At 36.0% G+C, this 27,924-nt stretch overlaps 1 protein-coding gene across 4 annotated transcripts in view; it reads left to right on the top strand.

The window, feature by feature from the left end:
• Nucleotides 1–27,924, top strand: part of LOC126375628 (protein split ends) — a 173,229-nt gene that overhangs the window by 135,346 nt on the left and 9,959 nt on the right. The window contains exons 2-3 of one of the 4 annotated variants that reach the window (XM_050022623.1): nt 1,082–1,217; nt 3,942–4,058. In XM_050022623.1, the coding sequence (XP_049878580.1) occupies nt 1,155–1,217; nt 3,942–4,058 (180 nt within the window). In that variant the 5' untranslated portion in view covers nt 1,082–1,154. Of the gene's footprint in view, nt 1–904; nt 1,218–3,941; nt 4,059–11,087; nt 11,268–27,924 lie in introns of those variants that run through there. The other 3 variants (XM_050022622.1, XM_050022621.1, XM_050022624.1) reach the window with 3 other exon arrangements.

Genomic DNA, 27,924 nt, shown 5'->3' with positions numbered 1-27,924 from the left:
GGGCGCCGTGCAGGCCCCGCAAGGGTTGATAACCTGGCCAATTGCAATTCCATACAGGGCTAAACTACTACATCATCATCACCAGCCCATTAACGTCCCCACTGCTGGGGCACGGGCCTTCCCTACGGATGGATAGGGAGATCGGGCCTAAACCATCACGCGGGCCCAGTGCAGATTGATGGTTATTAACGACTGATAATGCAGCCGGGACCAACGGCTTAACGTGCCTTCCGAAGCACGGAGGAGCTCGAGATGAAAACTTTTTTTTGTGGTCAACCATCCTATGACCGGCCTTTGCGAAAGTTGCTTTACTTCAACAATCGCAGACCGAGCGCCTAAAACTACTACAATAAGATAAAAATTAATAATAGAAAGTTGGTGTAAAATCCATATCCACACAGATACGAGATCCCGAGACAGATATCGGTTTCGTTTCTCTGTCAAATAAATCAATTTACGAAACGAAATTTATACAAACTAGAAGAGATCACTCTTCAATTTAATTTTTAGATTGTTTTCCGTTTCGTACCCTCTCTAGAACGTAAATATGATTCGTCCTATTTATTCGTTAATTGAATTGATGCAAATTTGGTTATTGGCTATTTAACATAATTCTTCATTTTATGATAATTAATTTTACTTTTTAAATCTTCGTATTTACATATTTATTCGTCCACTAAGTACTGCTGTATTTGGCTCAAAACTTTATCACTTAGCTAATTCTAAGCAGACACTGATTCACAGTACCTACCACAGGATATTATACTTAGAATAATATTATTGTTTTCCTATTATTATGACTAATCTATTACTCAGGACACATTATTAACTCAGAATAATGTCCATGTTATGATTTAGTTTAAATTAACTTTTGTCGTTGGTGAACGTATAAGGACTGATCAAAATATAATATTTAGGACTTTAATTCATGTGAAATGTTTATTATTTTTTAATAAAAATATATTTCGATATTTTAAATAATTTAGTAAGAGTTCTATTTTCAAATTTCTGTACTCCTTTGTAAATCCAAAGGTAACTTTTCAGCCAGTATTTTTAAAAATTTTTTTTTTGTTTTTCAAAGCTAACGGAAAGTGATATCTGTGATATTAGTTAAGGGTGAATGATACCAAATGTGTAAAGTGTGAAGTGAGGATATGAGCCGAGCGTGGAAACGAAGGTTTTGCTGGGTTACAGGAGGAAAATTCACAAAACTATGGGTTTGTTCACTTTTGTATTTATAGTTTTGTTTGAAGGTCAATCGGCGGTCATTCGTGTGACTTATTTCCGTGTCCTGTGTGCATCAAGCTTTAGGTAAAATTCATAAGACTGCGTTTCGTTTTAGTGTTGAACAAGTGTGTAAGCGCCCTAATTAATATTTTTCCAAGGTAGTCAAATCAGTTACTTTTTACTAAACGTCAAAACACGAAACTATTTTAATAAATATTAATTTGTATGAAAATGCATACTGTGACGTTATAGAAAAACGTGATAAAATGTCGGACTAATTTACTAATTTACTGAAGTTAAATAGACAAAAGAAAATGTTTTTCGTTAGTTAGATCTGTTTTTATTTGGTATTCAGAATTTCATAGTTTATCTTGAATACATATCCCAATTTTTGTGGTTATAGATCTGCTCCAACTTGAGCGGAATCGGATCGGACGGACAGTACGGAAAGAGCGTCGGCATTTATTAATAATTTAATAAGAGTTGTCATACTGGTAAGGTCCGGGGATAATTTTGACAATCTATAAAGTTCTATACAGGGTGTTAGTGGCATCGTAACGAAAACTTTGTGGGATGATTGAGCCCATGATTCTGAGTTAATATCAAGAGGAATTTTCCATCGCAAAAGTATAGAATTTAAAATAATTAAAAAAAAACATTAATTTTGTGACGAGAAATTCCACTCGATATCAACTCAGAATCATGGTCTGAATCATCCCCTTCAGTATTCGTTACGAGGTCACTTACACCCTGTATAGCTATAGAAATCCTAACGCTCCATCCAGTCTTCTGCAAAATATTTTAAAATCTGTTTTCGAAATTGAGTTACATAATTTATTGTATCTGTATTTCATACATACAAAAACAAACGTGTGAATGTGAAATGATTCTCAACCGTCAAGACAATGCCATTACCTGAATATTTGAGATCATAAAATGATTTAATATTTTATAATATGCTTGAGTAATTTGTGTCCTATTTTGAGTTTGTCTTTTGATTTGATATTAGTATAAATAGGACAATTTTAGTCCATGGTCTAATTTTGAATCTTCCGGGCTTAATCGTACGTACGTAGATTCTACCAAGGGATACTATGATATCCCTTGGATGTATGGTATGGTATTGTATTCCTCGCCAGCTATGTTACGTCCCTTGATAGGCATACCAACACATAACATAACAACACACACAACACAACAACACACACATAACACAATATACACCTCTGCCTACCCCTTCAGGGATACAGGTGTGATACTATGTTATGCTATGTCACACATCTACATGATGGTCTATGTTTTCTTAATTAAAACACTCATTTTTTTTATTTAAAAAAATAAAATAAAATTAATAAAAAATAAATAATACCGGGTTTTTATCGCGTTAAAATCAGGGATATGAGACTCCCCATATCCCTTATTTTAAACCCGGTAGTGCAACCAGTTAATTTATTACTTTGCAAGAAACTGATTGGACTTTTGCACCTTATCGTACATTCATCGCAAGATGAACTAAGTACCCACATCTCATCGAGCTTTCTTTTTTCTCCAATAATGCAGAAAAAAAATACTAATACCAGTATGAGACATAACTATTATTTTCCTCGTCATTGCAAAACAAAACAATGACATACTTAATTATAACATTGAATTCACGGAATTAAATGTCTGATATAATTCGTGGTTAGTCTTATTTGTCATTTGTTTTTTAATTTTCCTTGTTTTATTGTTACTGATTTGTTTTTTCCATTCGTCATGACAATTTTTTGAGAGAACGAATGAAAATATAATAGGCTAGTATCCAACTACTTAGTCAAATCAGTTACTTTTACTAAACGTCAAATCACCAAAATTACTATGAAAGTATGAAAAATCACACCGTGACGTCATAGAAAAACGTGATAAAATGTCGGACTTATTATTACATTTTTCTTGTTTAAAATTCATAAATAAGTTAAATAGAAAAAAATTTTTTTTTTCCTTTGTTTTAGATGTGATTTCATTTTTTTTTCATTTAGTAATCAGATATATTTTTTTATTTATCTTGAACTTATTACACGAGTCAATTACGAAAAAGATTTTGTATTTATTGATTTATTTACTTTTTTATATTTATATTACTTTGTAAGTGGTAGAGTTGGAATAGGAAGGCTTAGACGTACATACCGCGATCAAATCCAGCATGTCTTAAAGGAAGGCTAAACCCTTCCTGCTTGAAGACTGATGAAGAGTGATAGAAGCGACTACCCTGACGAGAAATTGGCATGATTTTATGTAAGAGCATGACAATTTTAGGACGCCATTTAAAAGGCTGCACTTAATCAGAAAGCTAGGTGGGTCAGTTCTTATGACGGATGGATCCTACCTCTGACTACCCCAATTGGGAATATGCCGTGAGCGTATGAGTTATTTTATTACAATAATATATGATGCTGTAGGAAGGAAGCCAGACTCATATACGCTGATATTGCAAGTTAGTGATAAGAGTTATCATTTCCCGTCCCATATAAGTTGTCCAAGTGTTTTGGTCACTGTTATAATAACTGTTACTCTGATGAATAATAGGGTGAACTCTTTTAAGAGAAAAAACTAAGATGTACTAAGTTGAAGCATTTCGTACAATCTGTTTTATGCCTTTACAACTTCCATACACAAAATGGACTTTTATGAAGTAAGTAAACCTGTCTCTAATTGCTGTATATTTTTGTCACTAGGCGGAGCTAGTGGCAGCTGTGCGGCGGCGCGGGCGCGGCGACGGCTCCGACGACGACGAAGATCTAGGACTCCCGCGCAGCCCGCCTGCATCCCCGCCCACCGACAAGGCTGACAAGGTAACCTAATCTATAAGTATAAAAGCCAAAGGTACGCAAATGTAATTGTGTTGTTATAATTTAGAACACAGGTACAATTATACATAAAACATACAGAGTTATATAGGTAACAATAACAAAACGAATTGCGCTGGTCCCTGCACTAAGCGCAGCTTGTATCTCAGGAATGAATGTCGTTACTTTCTTGTGTGGATTTCCAATGGAGTTTTCAAGAGTTCCGTTCTCGAGAGTGCTCGAGTAAGGTAATTAATAAAATTCTTCTTCTATTGTATGTGAGGAGCTCGGTGGCGCAGCGGTAAACGCGCTCGGACTGCGATTGTTGAAGTTAAGCTACTTTCGCAAAGGCCGGTCATAGGATGGGTGACCACAAAAAAAATCATCTCGAGCTCCTCCGTGCTTCGGAAGGCACGTTAAGCCGTTGGTCCCGGCTGCATTAGCAGTCGTTAATAACCATCAATCCGCACTGGCCCGAGGCCCAAGGCCCGATCTCCCTATCCATCTATAGGGAAGGCCCGTGCCCCAGCAGTGGGGACGTTAATGGGCTGATGATGATCGTATATGTTGCATTACCAACCTTATCAACCCAGGTGTCAGGGTTATTATCTAACCGCCTGTTCACTGACTAACTGACTCAGCACGAAAACCAAGAAACTACAAGTGTTGGAGTCTTTAATTTTGCATGAGGATTCCTTTTAGGACGTAGGTAATTAGTAAGAAGGGATTTAGCGAAACTCGACCCCTAAGGGGGTATAAAAGGGTGGCAAAGTTGGTATGAAACTTCTATTGTTTTAATAGTAGGGTTTCACGCGAATAACTAGTTAATCATATTTTTGAGTTCAAAAGGAGTTTGAAGCAGGAAAGGCAAGCATCTGGATTCTGAATATAAACTTTAAAAGCTTATCTATCAATCTAAAAAAGTGAAATAGTAGAGCCATATTAGGTACCTTTGGCTTCTCAATAAACCTTGCGGGTAAAAAGGTGACATAAAAGCAATTCATTTACAAAATTCAAATTTTGAAGTATGGCGTCTGTCATCTTTGACAATTCTGCCAGGGTCGAGGTTGGAGAATACACATGGATCCGGAGTGAGTCAAATGATCGGTGTTGTTGTAGTAACAAAGTGCAATTCATTTAAGAAACAAATATAGCAATTTGACATTTGCGCATAAAAAAGTAAGTGTGCCATGTCCACAAAGATCAAATAGCAATATTGCTGTTTTAAATGAATTGCTTTAATGTGGCCTTTTTAACCACCCTATGGTTGATGAGGTTGGTCATTACCGCTAGTGCTACCCACAGGTCTCACATAGGTAGAGCAAGTAGGTATATTATTGTAAAATAATTTCTGTATACTACTAGCGACATCTAGTAGTATCGCCAATTACTGTTTATTAAACTTATTCATGCGGTAAAGTTGCACTGTCACTCTACGAGATGGCAGCACTTTAATCTTTAAAAATAAATAAATTCTGCGATTTCAAAAAGATGGAGTTTATTTTTGTTAAATTATTATACATCGCTTCGTTATAATTAATCGTAATTTATAAAGTTTATAGGTGGAACATCGAAAACATGTAGATTCGAATTTATTTGTTTTTACTATTTTGTTAGGATAGGTCGAAAACATTGCTTGAAAGATTACATGGCGATGAGAGTGATTAATTGATTATTTATTATTGCGTATGGCAGACAAAAATAAAATATCCTGCGTGGACCATATATCCAGCTGAAACTCCCCTAACCAAGTCTCTGTCGCACCGGTACCGGTCCGATGGTACCGGTGTAGGACCAACCACGGAAAGACAAACCATCACCTACATAAATGGGGCTTAAAGTAGTCGCCATACTGTGAATGTGGTCACCCGGATCAAACCATATCTCACATAGTGAACGAGTGCCCTCTGCACCGGTTCCCAGGTGGCATAGCCGAGCTGCACTGTGTGACTGATGAGAGTGATAATTATTTAATTGATGATAATATAGGTTATTATTATTATTTTATATAGGACCCTAAAAATGAACTCTATATAGAGTAGGTTGAGTGGGTGGGTGGTGGGTTAGGTATCAACCTAACAAAGACATTTCCTGAAACCGATTGTAAGCTCAGCTTGTCCTATTGAACAGGTACAGAACAGAGGCGTGAGAATGCATAAACACGTCACTAAATGCGTCTTTTTAATACTTAAAGCCTAAAAATAAATTAATCTATAATCCGAACCGGATATTCGTGATAACATTGATAATCTATCTTTGAATGCGTATTAAATTGATATGTATAATCTAAGGGATTACTTGCCAACTGTTTTTGTTTTTGGGGTGGATGGAGTTTTGTACTTGGCGGTTAAAATGGCCACATCGGAGCAATTCATCTAAGAAAGCAATATTGCTTTTTGACATTTGTTTGCATGGCGCACTTACTTTTATGTGCGCAAATGTCAAATTGCAATATTGCTTTCTTAGATGAATTGCTTCGATGTGGCCATTTTAACCCCCCTGTAGGGGTTGTTTAAATGACGGACTCTCGAGGCTACGTTCCCCAATAATAATATAGATGGTGCTGTCCAGATTTAACGTGATAATTACCTATAGGTACATAATTATTCAAAAATGTTTTATTCTATGGTATCAGATAGCTGGAAAATTTGTAGTTCAAAACCAAGTATGGCTTGCGTTTCTGCCTACCCTGAGAGTAACAGGCTTGTATTGTGTGTCGCCGTGAAAAACGAAAACGAACGAAATCACGCGGACGAATGAAGAAATGTCAACGTCAAATCTGACTTCAATGGCGGCAACCACTGGACCACGGAGGCCGTTACCGGCCGTTGGTGGTTGAGCGTTGGGCTCACGATCCGGAGGTCCCGGGTTCGAATCCCGGTCACAAAAATCACTTTGTGATCTCTACTTTGGTTAGGACATTACAGGCTGATCACCTGATTGTCCAAAAAGTAAAGATGATCCGTGCTTCGGAAGGCACGTTAAGCCGTTGGTCCCGGTTACTTACTGATGTAAGTAAGTAGTCGTTACATGAGTCATGTCAGGGGGCTTTGGCGGCTCGGTAATAACCCTGACACCAGGGTTGGTAATTCACCTTACAATCCACACGATAGAAGAAGAATGGCGGCAACGGTGTTCAGTAGTTTCAAAGGTGGACTCTCCAAATAAATCGATCAAATTATCGCGTATTGGTGAAGAAGAAGTACAATCTTTGATCGATAGCGAGTTTGTTTTCACCACATGCACCTTCTGTCTCCCTCTTAACAGTGCCTCATACATCCTCCATACACAATGTCATACCGTTGTACTAAGTATATGCGAAACAATACGTGTGTCTGTGTCGACCTCGACGCACTTTCACTGGCGCCTGCGCAGCGTCGCGCGGTGCATAATGACGTATGGATTACTGGATGGGACATATTCAGTATGGGATGGAAATAAAAAATGTAGTGAGCTTTGACACACTTTGTTTTTGTACAAAAGTACCGTACAGTTTTTCTGTCGTTCAGATATAAGTAACGAATACTCCAGAATTCTCTTATAGACAAAAAACATATTATTATAAATTGATCATAGACCTCTAAGTTTATTTTCAGTATACATTTCATGGATTTTTTTAATTTTCTATACTATACCTACACGGTTTGGTTCACTAGCGAAAACTATCCGAGGCTAATCTCCAATACATTTAAACCATACTTATAAAATAAATAGTTATAGGTACATAAGATAAGCACTACACTGCGCTCCAAAACGGGTATCACTGATGTAGGGAAAAAGTCCGCCAAACTGAAGTGGGACTGGGCCGGACACGTTTGTCGGATGCATCCGGAGCGGTGGGCACGAGTCGTTACTCACTGGATACCTCAGGGCGGGCTTAGAAGTCGAGGCAGACCGCGAAAAAGATGGTGTGACGACCTCAATGCTTATCGCAAGGATTGGCCGGAGATAGCGCAAAGTCGAGAGGAGTGGAAAAATCAAGGGGAGGCCTTTGCCCAGCAGTGGGATCGTATAGGCTAAATAAGATAAGATAAGATAAGCTCACGACTACCCAATTGGGGTAGGAAGAGGTATATCCATCGTCAGATGAACTAAATACCCGCACCTCACCGAGCTTTCTGTTAGATCTGCCTAAGGGCTAGGTAATAAAGCTCTATTTACGCCTTTTTACTGCACATCACTAGGACAGCACATCACTGATTATAAGCGTGGCAACACTCAGTTTGTCACAGTGTCCCATCCAGTTTCTTTTTTTTTTACTTATTGTAGATTTGCCGCAGATGGCATTAACTACTTGGCCGGACAAATGGGGAGCGTTGAAGTCTCTCACCCGATACAACGTTTAAGACAACAGGCCTGAGAGTGCCCAGTTGGGCGCGAACCTCGGCTCAGGGCGTCGTCTGAGAGGAAAAATATTTGAAAGAATTAATCTACCCTAGTGGGTCGATAGCGATAAGCGCTGAATGAGGGAAGTCGTCGACCACGCCGGCGGGGTCAGTATCGGGGTCCTGAAATGTTTGGTGTCGCGAGCTGATTGGCTGCCTCTATGGCTAGAGTAATAGGGTCGTCGGGATCGTATATTATGTCTTTCGGACGCCGATACTTTTCAGTACCGTCCCTAAGCGGAATGTATTCGGAAGCCGCAACTACCAGGGGATTTGGGTGGTGCGGAGCAGAATCGAAAAAGTCCCATCCAGTAGACATACATCAAAATATCAATGCAACTGCGCATACGCATACCTATTGTTAAGTTAACAGTTGTTTGTAACGGCGAGGCTTGTTAGTGCATGTACTGTGACCTAACCTAGCATACATTCCATCTTAACGGAATAGTATTTATCATTAATCCTTAATTAACATAAATGCGAAAGTAATTCTGTCTAAACTACTGTTACTTCACCAAGGCGACTGTTAGCGCCACCTAGTCACTTAGTTTCTCTATTGCTATGCCCTTATATGCATCAATGGGGGGAGGGGGGGGGGGGGGTTATATCCACGATATTCCGGCCCTCCAAAAAAGGTTATTATAAAGTTAGTGATTATTTAGAAGATATGAATGCATGGGATTAACTGTCTGAGAACTGATATTAGGCAGCTAAATTACTCAATTGTATATCAATATTTTATGTTTATTTTTATTTTTTTAAAGAACGTCTAGGGCCCTGTGCCGAAGTTTTTCTTGCAGCTTCTTTTCCCCGGCTATACAGGTTGTGAGAAGCTGCAGTAGTTTTAGGCGGATGAGACGTTCGTTATGTAAAAATTGACGATTCAAAGTGTAACTATGTTACCTACTGAATAAAGATATTTTTAAATTTGAATTTGAATATATCCAAACGTATGACAAACAGAAAAGTAGTCTATCGTATATCGGGACAACCAATTAATTTTACCTATATTATATCCGAGTAATTCATTAAAATGTGTATTGAAAAAAAAGACATATAATTAGGTACATACCTATGTGACACTTAAAATTATTTTTTTCCCATACAGCTTGTCTTTCCCATGAGAAAACGCAAAATGGCAGGATAGCCTTGAATAGCCAGGGCCAATCATAAATAACTAGCGGTCACCCATCCTGTTTGCAACCGGATCCAACGTTACTTTACCTCTAGTACCAATTATGTGAATTTAAACTTATTATTTCATTTTTATATCTTTATAATGATGTCTCCAGATCTTACAGGTTTTTGTGTAAGGCGATCGAGTTTATTAGTGATGTCCTACCACCTTACAAATAAAAAATAAACCAGGGATGGACGTGGGTTTAAGTATTTGACAGCCAAGCAAAATTGAATGCAATTGACAACGTGGTTTTTTTGTGCTATTTCGAAAGTACTTGTTTAAATATAAGACACGTATTTTTTCTTTTCAAGATTTTTCCACTAGAAGTTACAAAAAATATTTTTTGAAAATTGGATTCTGCCATTGATAGAATGAAGGCAGTATAATGTAATGTACCTTTGCATGCGTATTTAAAACAAGTCGCAAACAAAGTGTCATGTTATGTATGACATTTACTTTTTTTATAATTTTTATGTAAAGGTCTGAACTTATTATGCCTTCCTTTTCTGACCTCGTGGATTTTTCAATATATTTCTATTATTACTGAATTAAAAAATCTGAAAAAATGTGTTTTGTGTAAATCATAGAAATATCTCGAAATGGTTTTCGATTTAAGGCACCTTAGTAAAAATGAAATGTTGTCAATTATCATACAATTCGACTGAACTTTTTTACGCTATCCAATACTTAAACCCACGTTCATCCCTGGTTTATTTTTAAATTGTAAGGTGGTTAGAGTTTAATATTCGAAACAAACTCACGTTCGTTACTTTATCTCCACGGAATACATCGAATAATATAATAAGCATAAAATGAAAATTGACCTTAACAAGTTTATCCATGATTACCTTGAATACATGATTCTGATTCTGCTAGATTTGTCCCATATCGCATGACATCCTCATTCGACGTGTAGATATGCATTTGTCATCATCTCAAGATTACAAAATTAACGCTTCTCCTATCAGCACCTATTACATAAAGCATGCACTTAACACATTAAACGTACACTTTGTACATTGCTAGGTACACTATCGCCCAGTTCTTTATCTTGAGACGTCATTTTACGTCAATTAAGTACGTCTATATTCCATCAAGTTCACGTATTTATGCGTCAACTGGAACGTTACAGATATCTCCTTTACGCAGGAGACCAAACAAAGGAATAGTTAATAGTTTTACTTTCATAATTATGTAAATGTACTTACAAATACGGCTAGACTGCGCGTCTATTGGGACTAGCTACATTACCTATTATGGTTTCACACAGAAATTCATAATTTACATAACGACCCACATATGTTTCTATTACGGATACGAAATTTCAATTCACATCGCGTCTTCGATTAGATATGTTTACCACAACGCGCGTATTAACAAAGCAATGGACACGTAACGGTTAATAGGGCGTACGCTTATCTGCGTAGAATGGAACGGCTTAACCACGCAATATCAAACACTGGCAGTCTTGACGCGACCTTAGCCATTGATACACGCGCGTCGATAAAAAAAGTTGAACCGTGAAAACGCGGGAAATCTTATTCAAAAATAAATGACAGTTTAGTTTTTAAAGTGTTTTATAGTAGTGACAGTGTTTTAGTGATGTGCTTGAAAAAAAGGCTATTTTAGTGCGATAACATTAATTGCATGGTTTGATTTTCTATTACCACCTACTATTTTTTTTTACAGAAACATAGGTACTTTTTATGAATATTGTTCATGAAAATAAAATGCATAAAGAAATTGTCTACTGTCTCCCGTCTAATAGTTTTTTTTTATGATTAGGATTAAGTTTTGCATATTTTTTAACATATGAATAACATCATAAAATCCAAGAGGATAAGCTAAGTTCACACTCAAGCTTCAAGTTTAGTTCAAACAATTCATATTTACATTTTCACCACATTGAACAAAAAAGAATTCACATGATCGCGCCATTCGCACCTCTTCGAAAACTTGCCTCGTAAAAAACCTTTTTTAAAGAAAAAAAGTGACAAACGAAAGTTGGAATGCATTTCCCGCATTTCATTGATTCGTCGGAATTCGACAATATAACGAATTAGGTGCAATTAAAACATAATTATTACAGCCGACGACATAAAAAGAACTAAAAATTTACGATGTTCATATTCTAATCGTGTATGGTTTTGATAAAACAATGTAGGTAATCTATATAAAGATTATTTATTTGCATACTTTCTGTTTTTACATTTTATAATATCCATAGATATAAAACACGCGCTCATTTTCTCTCTTTATCAATAAATAACTTTAGTGAAACTTCCATAATAGAGGTAAAACTTGTAATTAATTACAACGTAGTGGATAACTTATTGATAATTATTATCATGCACAAAAAGGAAAACATGAAACTTAATATAGGCAGTAAACAAAATGCAGCTCTCAAAAAAAACTTTTCGTAAATGTGGAAATTTTTGTTTATGAATAAAGACAAATAAGAATACTTTGGTGATGTATACCTCACTAATAGGTTAGTTTCCAACTAATCAAATCATTTACTTTTTACTAGTATAGTAGAAGCCGTACACTTGGGGGCCACATAATGGACCCCCAGGAAGTCATGGAGCTTTCTCCCAAAAAGACGTTGGATCTCTTCGAACGGATCGGTCTAGAGGAGGATATTTAAATGTAGGGATTTAAGGTCACAATAGATCTGTCAAGGTCGCAGTGATCTCGCGGGCTGCATTCGGTCCGGCCCTCACAACTTTCAAATAATAATAATAATACTTTTTACTAAACGTCAAAACACGAAATTACTATGGATTTTGTATGAAAAAGCAACCTGTGACGTCATAAAAAAACGTGACACAATGTCGCACTAATTACAACATTTTTTTTTAAATTAAAATTCATAAATTAAAAAGTTAAATAGAAAAAAAAAACGTTTTTTGTCACCTTTAGATCTTAGGTCTTTCTTTATTTAGTAATCAGAATTTTATAATTTATCTTTCACCTAGGAAACTACCGAACAAACCGATTACCATAAGATTAGCATTTATATACCTTATTCCTTTTTGGGAAGTCATTAGGGTTATAAAGATATGAAATGGCTTAAACTACAATCTACAGTCTTTTTACCAACGATTATCTTAAAGAAAAATCGACCTTATCGGTTCTCTGATCTTTACAGTTAAAATACCTTCAAGTTCAATGAAGGTCTGACCAGTTAAACAAAAGTATTTCAAAATAATACATTGTTAAGAACAAGTTTTACTTATAAGGGAAGAATTCCGTAGCCCATAAGTTGATTTAATCTTTGGTTTCTAAATAAGGTCTTAATGATTTGTTTATAAAAGAATTAGCGAATCGACCCGCCTTCGGTTGGGTAGGTGGTGAACCGTATCTACGTCTATATATTTTTTTTTATACCCCATACAAGTCCGTATGGGTATTAGTGGCATCGTAACGAATACCGAGAGGGATGATTCAGGCCATGATTCTGAGTTGATATCAAGTTTCCCGTCGGAAAATTAATGAAATAGATTATTTTCTGTTCCATACTTTTACGATGGAAATACCACTTTCCTATTTCCAAAGGTTGCCTGGAAGAAATTGCTGCACGAGACTTATTTCTGTATCTTATGTCCATTGTGCTCGATAAAGCACCTATTTTATCTATCTACCCATAAGCTTCTGTGCGTTTGTTAATTAGAGTAGGTAGTTTATAGTGTGATTAGCTAATGGTGTTAATATTATTTAATTAGGTCCACACGTAAGTACTTTAAGTTGACAAGTTATAAACCTACGCCGACAGATGTTCGTGTTTTCAGTTACGTGGGCTTAACTTTATTGTGACATAACTTAATTAAACGTGTATACATATACTTTTGGCAGCATAGTTACCCTGACACCAGGGTTGATGAGGTTGGTAATCCACCTCACAAGCCACCCGATAGGAGAAGACCATCATCCATAAGAAGGTAAGGCTATCGTGGGTAGGTTTCCTTTATACTGGACTAGGTCTTGAAACTAACGACTGTTTGTTTAATTTAAATTGAAATTATAATTTATTCAGTAGGTAACATAGTTACACTTTGAAGCGTCATTTTTTATGTAACAAACGTCTCATCCGCCTAAAACTACTACAGCTTCTTACAACCTAAAAAAATGGGAAAAAGGGAAGGGGAAAATAAGCTGCAAGAAAAGCTTCGACACAGGCTAGACGTTCTTTAAAAAATACATAAAATTTTGTTATACAATTTAGTAATTTGGCTACCTAATATCAGTACCCGGATAGTTAATCCCATGAATTCATTCATCTTTTAAATAATCACTAACCTTATAATCTTTTTATATAAACGACTATTTGTTTATGTCCCACACGTATTGGAATGCTACCGTAGATAATTAGATATTAAAAAAAAAATCACATGAGGAATCACAGGTGAAACTTACAAAATATAGTATTTAGGGCACTGTATTGGAAACAGACCAGTTAATAAGAAAAATAAATAAGACAATACACACATACATACAATTTTCTAATAAGTAATTTAATGTTTCATGTCGAGGTTTTTTCCTTAAACTTACGGAACCCTAACCGGTAGTGACGCCTTGCACTTGTACAGTCTCAACTTATTTTCGATCAGAAATTGGTTTACCGACGACGTGTGTCACGTTGGTGCTAATCTTTTTAGTATTCAGTGTCATACCACGCACTTTTTATAATATAATATAGGATAAGGCGATTCACATTGTTTTTTTTTTTGTTTTTAGAATAGAATAGTTTATTTGCCAGAAAAGAGTACAATAAGATGTTGTTACAATTTTATGAACAGTGTTTTCAGCTTACACGTAAGCATGCAAAGGTAAAATAATAATAATAACAATGATAATACAATTAAAATTAAATAAAATAAAAAAAAAATGTTAAAGTCCGAATTTGAAATTTAAAAATTCATTTACACTATAGAAGCGATGTTGCAGTAACCATTTTGTCAAGTTTATTTTTAAAGAAGCGTTTGCCATAGTTTAAAATTATCAGGAAGTTTATTACAATACAATGTAAAAGTTTTTTAAATATGTTCCTCCTATAGATGTATTTATTATATTATATATTTTGTACGTCTTTCCGCTGGACAACACCGCATATAAACATACTCCAAATATTTCGCAGGAGTTTTATACCAGTATCATGATCGCTGTCAATCCAGATCAGTACATCGGAACGTCTGTCGACTTAGCATGACAGATGACTGGTTACCCTCGAGGTGACGGACTCCTTACTCCTGCTATTAACTCAGAATCATGGTCTGCAACATCCCCTCTACTCACTGTGACTAACCCCCTGGATAGAATGTAGCCTAGAGACCTCCACCACAAATTGACTCATGTCACAAATGGGCACAATAGGACTAGTTTTCAACTAGTCAAATCTGTTACTTTTTACTAAACGTCAAAACACGAAATTACTGTGTAATTTGTATGAAAAAGCACCCTGTGACGTCATAGAAAACTTGATAAAATTATAGTTATTATTGCGTTTTTCTTAATTAAAATTAAAAAATAAATTAATTAGAAAAAGAAAACGTTTTTTGACAGTTCTAGATCTGTCTTTATTTCATCATCATCACCAGCCCATTAACGTCCCCACTGCTGGGGCACGGGCCTTCCCTATGGATGGATAGGGAGATCGGGCCTTAAACCATCACGCGGGCCCAGTGCGGATTGGTGGTTATTAACGACTGCTAATGCAACCGGGACCAACGGCTTAACGTGCCTTCCGAAGCACGGAGGATGAAAACTTTTTTTTTGTGGTCACGCATCCTATTATCGGCCTTTGCGAAAGTTGCTTAACTTCAACAATCGCATACCGAGCGCGTTTACCGCTGCGCCACCGAGCTCCTCAATGTCTTTATTTAGTACTCAGAATAATATAATTTATCTTTGACTTAGTAAACTACCCTATTGTTACATTTTCTACTAATAATGTGTGCTTCTTTTCTAGTGATTTCTCTTGCGACTGATGAAAACCCAGTTGATCCCGGTCACAACGTACTCATTGAAATAACTACGTAGCCGTTACCTGAGCTATGTCAGGGACTCAGTAATAACCCTAACACTAGGGTTGCTAAGATTGGTAATCCACCTCACAACCCACATGATAGAAGAAGAATGGTTAATTTCACTTTAAAACAAAATGATAATTTGTTCACGTGTAATGTAACAACTTTATTATAAGACACAACAGTTGAGCAGAAATCAAAAATAGATTTACGCAAATTGCGTTACTTAGGAAGTCCATTTCCGCTCACTTAGGGCTATTATTTGTTTAACTGCAATAATAAGATCTTAAACTAAAACAATTAGTTTTGAAACAAAGAGATTAGTATTGCGTTTTGCTATTGTAAAACTCTGATAGCGTTTGGTTACGCTCAAAAAGTTGTGGTGTAATCTTTTACACTTTGTTACCCACATTCTATGTTAGATTGCTTTAAAAATTGATTACATTGCAATATGTATAGTTCTAAAGCTGCTGAAACGTATTGCACACTTTAATAAAAATGAACGTAACTACACATTTGTGCTGAATCCAGTACACATAATAATTTTTTTCTTTAATTTTAAATTACTTACTCTTGGCATTTTCTTATCCGCCGAGAAGGAATAAGACGGTTAATGGACAGGGTAAAATTTAAAGCATGTCATTTTAGGCAGAAAAAATAACCTTCTCAAAATTGTATGTTGACCAATAACCCGACAAAATGAAGTTGACAGCACGAGCCAAAGGGTTGCATGTCTATGTGATTCACCCGGGTTATTAGTTCATTCAGTCATTCATTTTAAAATTAACAACTGTCAATAATTCGTCCCATTGCTTTTCGGCGCATAAGAAAATGGAGGTATAGGAGATGTCTGCAGGGATCAGGGCCATTGCTTTACCAAAGACCACGTAAAAAAAAAACATTTCAAAAAGTAATAATAAAGGGGTGAGGTTGGCATTACCGTCCTATACGCAGTACCTATTACTCTTTGTCTATGCTCTCTGTCTAGTAACAAACGTTACAGAATAACAAACATTAAAACTTCGAGTCAATATCAATTCGGTAGCAATGGAATCAACGGCTTTATCAATATTTCACAGATATTAAACTGTGGCATGAAAACTGGGTTAACATCGTGTACGCCTACAATTTCCGACAATGAAATACCAATTAGTTTTATTTTTATGTTTCATACTTTAATGTGACATTATTTTTTTCTTTCTGGGTACGTAAATAACGAATCAAACTTACCTAAGAGAAAATAGCTCACCTAATTACATAAAATTAATTTGATTGTATTTAAAAAATCTTGGAGCCGCCAAGTACTCTTGCCGAACTATCGATAGTTTGGTGATCATGAAAATTGTATACTTTAAAAAGCTGTCCTACGAAGCCAAATGTTTGATAGTAAGTATACTGTTCCTTCCCCAGAATCGGCACCTCTATTTAAATTAATTCCGTATTTGGAATCCGTATAATGTTTAATAGTACGACATATCAAGAAAAAATATTTAAAAAACAATTCACGTCCGCCTCATGCAAAATGCAAATTTAACAATAAATACGATTGGCACATCACTAAATCGGAAGCTCGTCCGGTTTCACGCCGTTACGCAACATCAAAACGCAAGTCGAATTCAAATTCGCGCCATATTCGTAAAAATGGAACATTCGAAATTCGCGCGCCAAATAAATAGGTGTTTTTTGATACAAATTGCGTATTTGGTTAATGATGCTTGATGGATTACAGAATAGCGATTTGCAATAGTGTCAGGGAAAATGACCTAAAATGAAAGTCGGTTTTAGCTGCATTTCTTTTCTACGATAACGTTTTATTTTCTTGGAAATGAATTCAGACCGATAGATGTTACATTGTGATGGTTGCGAATTATGTAATGTATAATAATCGATTATTTATAATTTCTTAGGATCACGTAAAGTTTAAAACATTCCGACTCGGGCAACCACCAACTTAGTTTGAACTTAATTTGACAGGTCAAAGTAAAGAAAGACATTAACTTAAGAGCCGTCAAACTCAAATTAGTGTAAGTTTAGTTTATTTATTCATCTTCAAAATTTTAATCGGCTGGATAGCGTGTTTATTTAAGTTATTCAAATTGCGGTACCTATTACAATACCCAACATAACTTTACTATAGGACACCAATACCAAAAGTGGCTGCAAGTTGTTTTCTGAAGCCTTGTCACTTTATCCATTCCAAAAGAGTAGTATTTGTCCTTTTAAAATCCAAACCGCATTGTTTAACTATTGTCATAAAACCTTAGCATTAGGAGGGTAATAAATGAGTGAGAAAGAGTTTATGTATTTATTTTTGCTAAGTAGTGTTAGAATAGAATCGATTGGCATGATCTCGCTTTTACATCACTATGCTAATGAACGTCACAACACTTCGCTTCCGTACTTTTACAGATCTAACTCGTACCGTGAATTGAAAAAAAAAACATTAACTACGTATATTGAAATATAATCGCTAATTGTACTGATCGGCTCTTGTTGTGTGGACTGTAGGTCTAGTAGATGGTGAGAGGTCCAGGGTTCTACTTCCAAGTGCAAACACCAATTTGTTCCTTGTCACTATTTAATTATATTTATATATTTGTTATATACACTTTCGCGGGAAGCGTCGGCCATTTTTTTTTTTTTTTGGAAAATGTTTAACGGCACTGGCCTAGTAGCCTTTTAAGCCTGATATAATATTGCCATATAAAATATTCTTATAGATATTTTATACTTGTGTTGCCAGCAACATACTGAACTAAATGTTCTGTATAATCGAAGTTTTCCAAGCAAAACATTAATCTTGACAATCACTACTATTGTCACGCTAGTGGTAAAACATTGATATGTAACACTATAGAAAATGTTCTGACAGGTCACCAATATAATTAGATCTCTACACAATCTAGAATTTCAATTTAAAAGGTATCAACAAAGACATGTCAAGATATATTGGACTGATCTTGTAGATCTTATATCGTGTGTGTTGTGAGGTGAATTACCAACCTCATAAACCCTGGAGTCAGGGTAATTATTGAGCCGCCAAAGGCCCCTGACATGACTCATGTAACGACTACTTACTTACTTAAGTAGTAACCGGGACCAACGGCTTAACGAGCCTTCCGAAGCACGGATCATCTTACTTTATAGACAATCAGGTGACCAGCCTGTAATGTCCTAACCAAACTGGGGATCACAAAGTGATTTTGTGATATGTCCCCATTGAAGCTAAAGCTCATTACTGATATAAGCTTTGCGCCTATATTGCTAAGTAGGACCGTCAAAATCACAAATAAAACAGATTTTTTATGGTGACTTATTAAGTTTGCCTTGGCTATTCACTACTTGGCCAGACAAATGGGCGCTCTCCATTGACGGCTCTTACTCCGTACGTTCGATAGAAAACTAACTAGTTTCGATTTTTATTTCAAATCAGCATCCACCATAAAAGGCAATCAACTTCAAGATTTATTTAAGTAAAAATCACTTTTATTTCACTCGATCAGGGGTCAAGTTAGACTGGCAGTCAGCAGACTCTTGCGCAAGCTTTCTATGCACTTTCCACGGTTCAATTGTTCCATGCTGGTACGATTATAGTAGGGCTGTCAATTGTCCGGAGGGCTTAGTCATGATGAATTGACTATAATGAAAGCTTAGCCGAATAAACAAAGTTAAAGAATGAAAATGTAACTTGACGTGCTAGAACAGAATAAGGAAAATGTTTATTTCAGCTACAAAATGGATACAAGCATACATAATAAAATTGAAAAGAAAACCATACGTGTACAATCATGAGCAATATCATATACCCACTTTGGAACCCTGTCGCACTATCATAGGGTAAAGCCGGGGTAGATGGCCATAGTTTTTTTGAAGCCTAATAAAAATTAAACTACAATATGCATTATGATAATCAGTACTTTTAATTAAACTCTGAACATTTAACTTATGGAAGTGACATATAATATTGATATTTTTTAAAGAGTTCAACCTTAAAACTAACTTTAAAAAAAAACAGCTCTGGCCATCTCTCCCGGATACTAAGGGTGAGATGGCCATAGTAGGACGGGTAAGATGGCCAGTACTAAATCTCACTTTTTTATTTTTAACACAGCTTTACTTTGTGCCATCTGACTTTTTTTTGCATCGACCGCATTTAGAGCACACGGTATCAAATTCTGTGCAATTCACATTGAAAACAAATGGCACATTGAATCCAATCTTCGATTAGCTGTGTTTGTTAATATTTTTTTCCACAGCCTACACAATTGTTTTCTTCTTTCATATCGCTCTTTTCATCTGTATCATTTAAAACTATCTCTTCTTCTTCGTCATCGCTGCTTTTAGATATTTTCCTAGTCGATTTTCTTTTAAGAGGTAATTTATTTTTTGGTTTGTCAGTCATTTTATTGCTATCATCAGTCTTTTCTACTTTCTTAGTCTTGATCCTTCCTTCCTTTAATTGTATTTTTTATTACTTTCTTGTTCCTTCTCAATCTTTTTTTTTTTGTTCCTTGAGCAGTCGAGCCTCTTCTTTAGACTTTCTTACATGAATATGATTCTCAGAAGTGAGACCTTTGCCAACTTGCTTCGCTCGTTTGCGTACCTCTTCTAACCATTCAGGAATCGGAGAAAGATTTTTTAAAATTTGTGTTGGCGAAATAAATTAAAAAAAATAACGATCACAAAAAAATATTAAAATTTATCCCCTACAATCATATGGCCATCTGTCACTGACAAACCAAGGCCATCTCTCCTAATCATCCGGGAGAGATGGCCATACCATCCAAGTGAAAAAAAAACGCAAAACCATGCCGTAGTTTTGAGCTTATTATGTAGCACGGTTCATTATCTGGTAAAAATACTAAAAAAAACATGTTATTTTTGAAAACTAATATGACCACAACTTCGTACGTAAACTCTTAAAAAAGAATTAGCATTAGTCAAATCAAAACATTAGGTTTTTAATAACATTTTCATTTTTTTTCGCGGAACTTTTGGCGTACGTTTGTTCTTACGCACCTCGGCAAGCAACCTGAGTACGTGGTTATGCCATCTAGCGATTCTTTGTACAATTTTTAGGCACTGGCCAACTCTCCCGTACGGCCGTCTATCCCGGAATTACCCTATTTGACATTTAATGAGACTTACAGTTTAATTTGTCAAAAAAGTTAATGTGACATGGTTTCAAAGTGTATACATATTAGTACTCGTGACCGTACATAAAAATAACTAAATATTTAAATATGTAAACAAAGCATTGTAATAATACTTTTTTGGCGACTATGGTTGCGCCACCATAGTGTCCTAATGAGATATGGCCCTTACTCATAAGTATTTAAGTTTTATACGTACCTCTTCCTTAGCTTTTTTATTTTATAACATATGATATCAACCCTAGAACAGCGAAGTTATCTCTATAACCGTTGCATTGCAACGGTACGTTTTTGCAGTGAATTGTCTAGTTCCTTACATTCCTTAAAAGCCGTAAAAAGGTTAATCAACAATAATGGTTCGATATTCGAATTAGAATTCCGAAGAATGTTTCTTACTCTCCTTAAATGACAATGCTTTACTACCGGAACAGAAAGGCTATTGTACTTACGTTTATACATACGTTAACAATATCCCTCTCGGGGTGAACGAGCCACAAGTCGCAACCACTCATGCGGCCGCGGCATTGCTGCGCGACAAAAATAAAAAAATACTCATATTTTACATAGATCCTAAACATTAAAACTATAAAAATAACAATATTTATATATGTATAGGTATGTACGTAAATACAAAATATATCTATAAATTAAAATTAATTAATTATTTATTAAAAGAAGACTTCGTATTGTAAATCGTAAAAGTAAAAGTGGCTAAAAGTTGTCTTCAGTCCTCACGGCACGGCACCCGCACCGCGCGCTATTTGGTATATCCAGCGCTTCGACCAACAGTCGTACGACGTTTTATCCACGTAGATAACATCCCTATCTTCTAAAGCTTACCTTACGCAACCACTCGTCTTTCAAAATGTTGTGTTGGGGAGATTGTTTGACGGCTAGACGCGTACGGTCTGGAATTGTTAATTTCACATAATTATTTTTTTTTGTATAGAATTGTAATAAATAATTGTCATTGTGAATGAGAAGTGGTATAAATTGATTTATTACACAGGCAAACCCAGGCATTAGTTTTATGGGGTTTTTTATTTAAATATATTTTTGTATTTAAATATTGTAATAAATAAATTTCTACCAATTTTGATTCCCATATCTTCATAATGCTAACAAGGAAACTTAAACAGCCGATAATTAATTATCTATTCGATTGCAAACTTCAATCGTACATCATCAATACATAACTAATGATATATGAAACTCTGTATATAGCTCTACTCCGGAAATACTTGTGTTTTATACCTGTAGTGTATGTGTAGATGTGTAGATCAAAGAAAGTATACCGATATCGCGTTTGAACAAGCACTATTAGTTAAGTTACGTAGGTATCTTCACGCCTGGTCCATTCCAGTGTGGGTAGAGAAACGTATAATTACTTTCAGTTCTATACTTTTTCTATGCAAAATTAAACTTGATATCAACTCAGAATCATGGTCTGAATCATCCCTCAAAGTTTTCGTTACGATGTCACTAACACCCATTATATGGGATAAAACATAACATAACATAAACAGCCTATATACGTCCCACTGCTGGGCACAGGCCTCCCCTCAATCAACCGGAGGGGGTATGGAGCATACTCCACCACGCTGCTCCACTGCGGGTTGGTGGAGGTGTTTTTACGGCTAATAGCCGGGACCAACGGCTTAACGTGCCCTCCGAAGCACGGAATCATCTTACTTTTTCGGATAATCGGGTGATTCAAGCCTGAAATGTCCTTACCAAACAAAGGACAGTCTCACAAAGTGATTTCGACAATGTCCCCATCGGGCATCGAACCTCCAGATCGTGAGCCTAACGCTCTAACCACTAGACCACGGAGGTGTCATAGTGATAGATAATCTAAGAATAAGGAACAGTATCATCTTAGGTATACTTATTATATGGAAGCAGGTCGGTAAATGTTAACATTAGTGATATCAAGATCATAACGTGTAAAGTGCTGATAAGTATTATAATACAAACATATTCAGATAGTCTCAAAAACGTAATCCCTTATCAATGCTTATATTGTAGATACGATGCGATACGATGTAACAAGACGATCATCTTTTTTTCCTACATTTACCTAAGCAGCCTATATTTTATATACAGGGTGGCCCAGAAGTTCAGGTTCAAAATGAAATATTATATAGAGGGGCTCGTTGGCTACCAGAAACACCCCCATGTACATTCAGCGATTATTTACGGTTTATCAACCTGTAATGTCTTAACCAAACTAGGGATTACAAAGTGAGTTTTGTTACCTGTCCCCACCGGGAATCGAACCCGGCACCATAACCACTGGACCACGGAGGCTCGACCATTATAGTCGGCGATACGGCTCACCACCTATCACGTTGTTCTAACAGAAAGGTCGGTGAATTGTAGATACTTAGTTCATCGTAAGTAATAATAAGTCAGGAAGAGTAACAACGCTCACAATTTGACGCCACTAAAATGTACACTGAGTGGGCGGGGCTTAAAATGACTACTCGCACCTACTTCAATCTGCCTCGCGCCGTCACTAACGTATGTCATTGCTCGATTTATGCTATATTTCTATGGAAAAAACAGTGAAATATTATGTAAAATGTCGTCATGTGTATTTAGTTGGTGTAGGAAACGAAAAAAGCGCAGCAAAAAGATAATTGGAATAACTTATCATCGGTAAATATAACATTTCTGTTCTCGTAAACACATTGTACTTTGGTCCGCATTATTCAAGAAGTTCCTAGCTTAATATTCAGATAGGTAAATTATAATTTGTAATACTATGCAGTCAAGTAATATTATCAATTTCCAGCAAAATATAAGTTTTTCAGTTATTTAGTCTTGTCGAAATTTCCTTTTTTTATTTTCCCCAAAAATGAAAACCGACTGCAAAAATGGATAAAAGCAGTTCGTTACGAAAGAAGAGAGGATGATCGGCTTCCATCCTATTCCAGTAAATAATAAGTAACATTGTAATTATATTTATATATCATCCAAGTAAAAAATTAAAGTATTGGATAGTTGTTTTTACTAAATACCAATTAATTAAAAACACAAAACATGCAATATAATAATACTACTTGAATACATAATTCAGCAACACGCCTCATCCGAAATACAAAACACTAAAAATTATTAAATCCACCGTTAGTTTCGTCCATTTTTTACTTATACTCATCCATGCATTGCATAACAACATCCTTGATTTGAGAACCACGGAAACACACGCACCAACCTCTATTGTGGTTGCTGTTGATAACCAATCACAGCGCTTGTCGCAATGAAGCGCGTCACGGAATCGCTACTGATTGGTTTTATGGATTTACGATCTTTTAGAATGTCGTGGGGCCAATATTTCGCCGGCGTTTGTTCATAGTTACTCTTCCTGACTTATTATTTATTCGTAGTGTGCAATATAGTCGCGAAGTGTTGTCGCTAAAAATAAAAAAAATAATTGGTTATCGATAAAAAAAATCCTATTCGCGTTCTTCTATGGTTAATTTCAACAGATCAACGCGAAATCGCAAGAAACATTTACAAATTTCTTTTTTCTGTACTTTTGAAATCTATCAAAATGGCCGACTGATTTCTTTTAAAAAACCTGCCTAATTTGACTCGCGTAAACCGTACAAAAACCAATTTTAACCACTAATTAAATGAAAACTGTCACCTTGAATACCGTGGTTAACTAACACCTAGACACTGAATTGCAAATTAAGGTACATGTATGTAAGTCTTTACTTATAGACAAGCAGGGCGTCTAAAACGGACACGTTGAAGTAAGTCATCTAAATAAGCAATATGGCTGTTGCACTTACCCGTATTATAGCGCATATATAGATATATATGCGCTGTGTTTTTCCGCCATTTTGTATTTTTTTTTACCGGCAATTGGATTCGGCCGAGATTTTAATAAAATAAAATAAAAAACAGTTTGTTTTTATTTATTATAAAAAATATAAAATAATAAAGTAAGCGCACAATATCAATCAAATATCGCTATTTTATTTAAAAAAAAAAAAATAAAAAAAAATATTAGAGAAACCGCAAAAACCTCATGTGAAGCTTACTTTATATACAAAAGCTTAATGATTACCTAATGATAAAAAATGACTAGTATTATAATAGTAAATGTGTTCCTCTAGTTATTAAATAACTTGTAATGTATACCCTCATTGATTTAAAGATGTGTTGCTGTTGCAGTTTCTTGTCATTTCTTCTCCCCAGCCATAACACCTTACGAAATGACGTAAATTCAAAAATGTTACGTTGACCTTCAACAAGTTTATCCATGATAATTACATTGAATAAATGATTCTGATTTCTGATTTCATACTTTATGTATATTATCACGCTTATTTCCCGTTGGTATAGGTAGAGATCACAGAATTCCACTCAGTACGATTCTGACACTCAACTTTCTCTTCTTCCACATTCCACTCTTATCAAAGAAGAGTATTTCTTATTTATTCCTTGCCCATTTTAATTGTCCGCAAGTGTAAAGGAGTGGCGAAAGTACACACTCGGGGTTGAGTCGTTGCAAAATTAAATGTACACCTCGCGTCTGACGCAATCGAGGCGTGCCGCAAACGGCCTAATGTTGTAAGTACAATCGACCCACTAGGGTCTTTTTTTATTTTATTAACTCTTTCAAATATTTTTCCTCTCAGACGACGCCCTGAGCCAAGGTTCGCGCCCAACTGGGCACCCTCAGGCCCGTTGTCTTAAACGTTGTACCGGAGAGCCTTCAGCGCTTCCCATTTATCCGGCCAAGTAGTTAATGCCATCTGCGGCAAATCTACAATAAGTCACGTCAAAAAAAAAGTTTTTACATGAGTTCTTTTATTGGGAGTCCCTTATCACTACATAGTATAAAACAAAGTCGCTTTTTCTGTCCCTACATCCCTATGTACGCTTAAATCTTTAAAACTACGCAACGGATTTTGATGCGGTTTTTTTAATAGATAGAATAATACAAGAGCAAGGTTTATAAGTATAATAACATCCATTAAATCTGGAGATATACTGTTATTTATGAGGTTTTTAATGTGATGTCGTAAATAACAGCATTGCACCCGAGCGAAGCTGGGGTGGGTCGCTAGTATTCCATACGATTACAACACCTATTTTTAAAATCCATAACAGTCTTTCCATAAAATGAATTCTTATAATAATTAGAAAGTACCTATAATATGAAAACGTATACCATTACTCGCCATAATTGGGTAGTTTCCTAGAAGATAAATTTAACATACATACATACATAAACTCACGCCCGTAATCCCAAATGGGGTGGGCAGAGCCACAAGTAATCAAAGACAACTTGCAGCCACTGTTGATACGAAGTCCTAAGATGGATATGATGAACCTTATGGTGATAAGGGATCAGCCTATCGCCCATAACATTAGTCCATCATGTTAGAGGACGCAGTCCCTCTGTCGGTTTTTACGACATGCCCGGGAAGACAAGCAGCTGAACGTAAAGATAAATTTAAGATAAAAACAAATCTAACGGTGACAAAAAAACGTTTTCTTTTTTTCTATTTAACCTAATTATGTATTTTAATAGTTAATTAACAGCCTTCGTGGTCTAGTGGTTAGAGCGTTAGGCTCAAGATCTGGAGGTCCGGGTTCGATTCCCGATGCGGACATTGTCGAAATCACTTTGTACCCCCTCCGGTTGATTGAGGGGAGGCCTGTGCCCAGCAGTGGGACGTATATAGGCAGTTTATGTTATGTTATGTATGTATTTTAATAAAGAAAAATGTATAAGTTAATAATAAGTGCGACATTTTGTCACAGTTTTGTATGACGTCATAGGTTCGTTTTTCATACAAATTCACGTTTTTGACGTTTAGTAAAAAGTAACTGATTTGACTTGTTGGAAACTACACTAAATGGTTAGTTTAGGTTAGTACGCCGTACGTTGTCACTAACACCCTGTTTAATTTATTAATGTACTTATCTTCATTTTCGTCGTCACGAAAGACAAAACAAGCTCATACCAATCTAATGTCAGACTAGCCCATCATTGATAAATGAAACAAGATTAGCAGCCGAGAGATTGACATCCGCATTGCAACAGCTGATCTGTTCCCAGTGATTGTCACTCTGCAGCCACTCACCCTCCGTCCGGTTGCGAGTGATTTCGATTGCGACAGATCAGGCCGAACTGTTCTGTGATGTATTCGCGACTTTCGATTCAGAAGACTTCCTGTTTGAGTGTGAGTCTCTGATACTTATAGCACAGTTTTTACTTATTGTAACCTGCAGAGCTTTATATTTGTTGATTTTGTTACTATCATAACAGTACCCTTTGTTGTTAAGATGATTGGTTTAATAAATAATTTTATTATTTATTACTGTCCGAGGCATTTTCAGAAGCAAGCCTAGCACGCTATGTCCGCGTGACGCGACGTGAGATAACATAAGGTCCTTGGTACACACGACTTCCAAAAACGTCGCACTCCAAAGGATATACATTTATTGTACGTTGCTTATAAAAGAGCCAAGAAAATGAAAAACACATACTTCTTTTCATAAGAAATGTCAAAATTGATAGATTTTAACATCATTCGTCTGATCATATTCAAATCGCGCGTATCGCGGAAGTCGATGCGTGAACGAGGAACCTTAATTCGTCTGTCAAATTTGACAACTCGCGCTTTGACATTTACTCGCAGTTAGCGTGGTAGACCTGCTGGAAGCTTCAATGCAACGTTTAGGCGAACAAAAGCGAGGTTAAACTAATGCCAGAAGTAAACTAACGAACTCACAAGTTGATTCACATTGATGATTTCAAGAATACATAAATCAATACGTAATAAGATCCACATTATAAAAAAACTAAGTCTATTTTTTTAAATAATATAGGCTCGCGTTTGATCACAATCTCACCTGATGGTATGTGGCGATATGGTGTAGGGTAAATAACGCTTACCTAGCAAATGCCTATTCACTCTAGCCTTGAAGATTCCCAGATTATAACGAGTTGGAACAGACGACGGCAGACAGTTCCATTTCTTCGGTGTTAGCATAAAAAAAGTAGAGGTGAAACGTTTAGTGCCCACCGACGCCTAGTCGTCCGTACTTGGATGGATGTGGCTATGTTTCAAACTTGCAATACTTCAAACACCAATTGTG

Source organism: Pectinophora gossypiella, chromosome 19, assembly GCF_024362695.1.
Source record: "Pectinophora gossypiella chromosome 19, ilPecGoss1.1, whole genome shotgun sequence".
NCBI lineage: Eukaryota > Metazoa > Arthropoda > Insecta > Lepidoptera > Gelechiidae > Pectinophora > Pectinophora gossypiella.
This window is presented reverse-complemented; position numbering and strand designations above follow the sequence as displayed.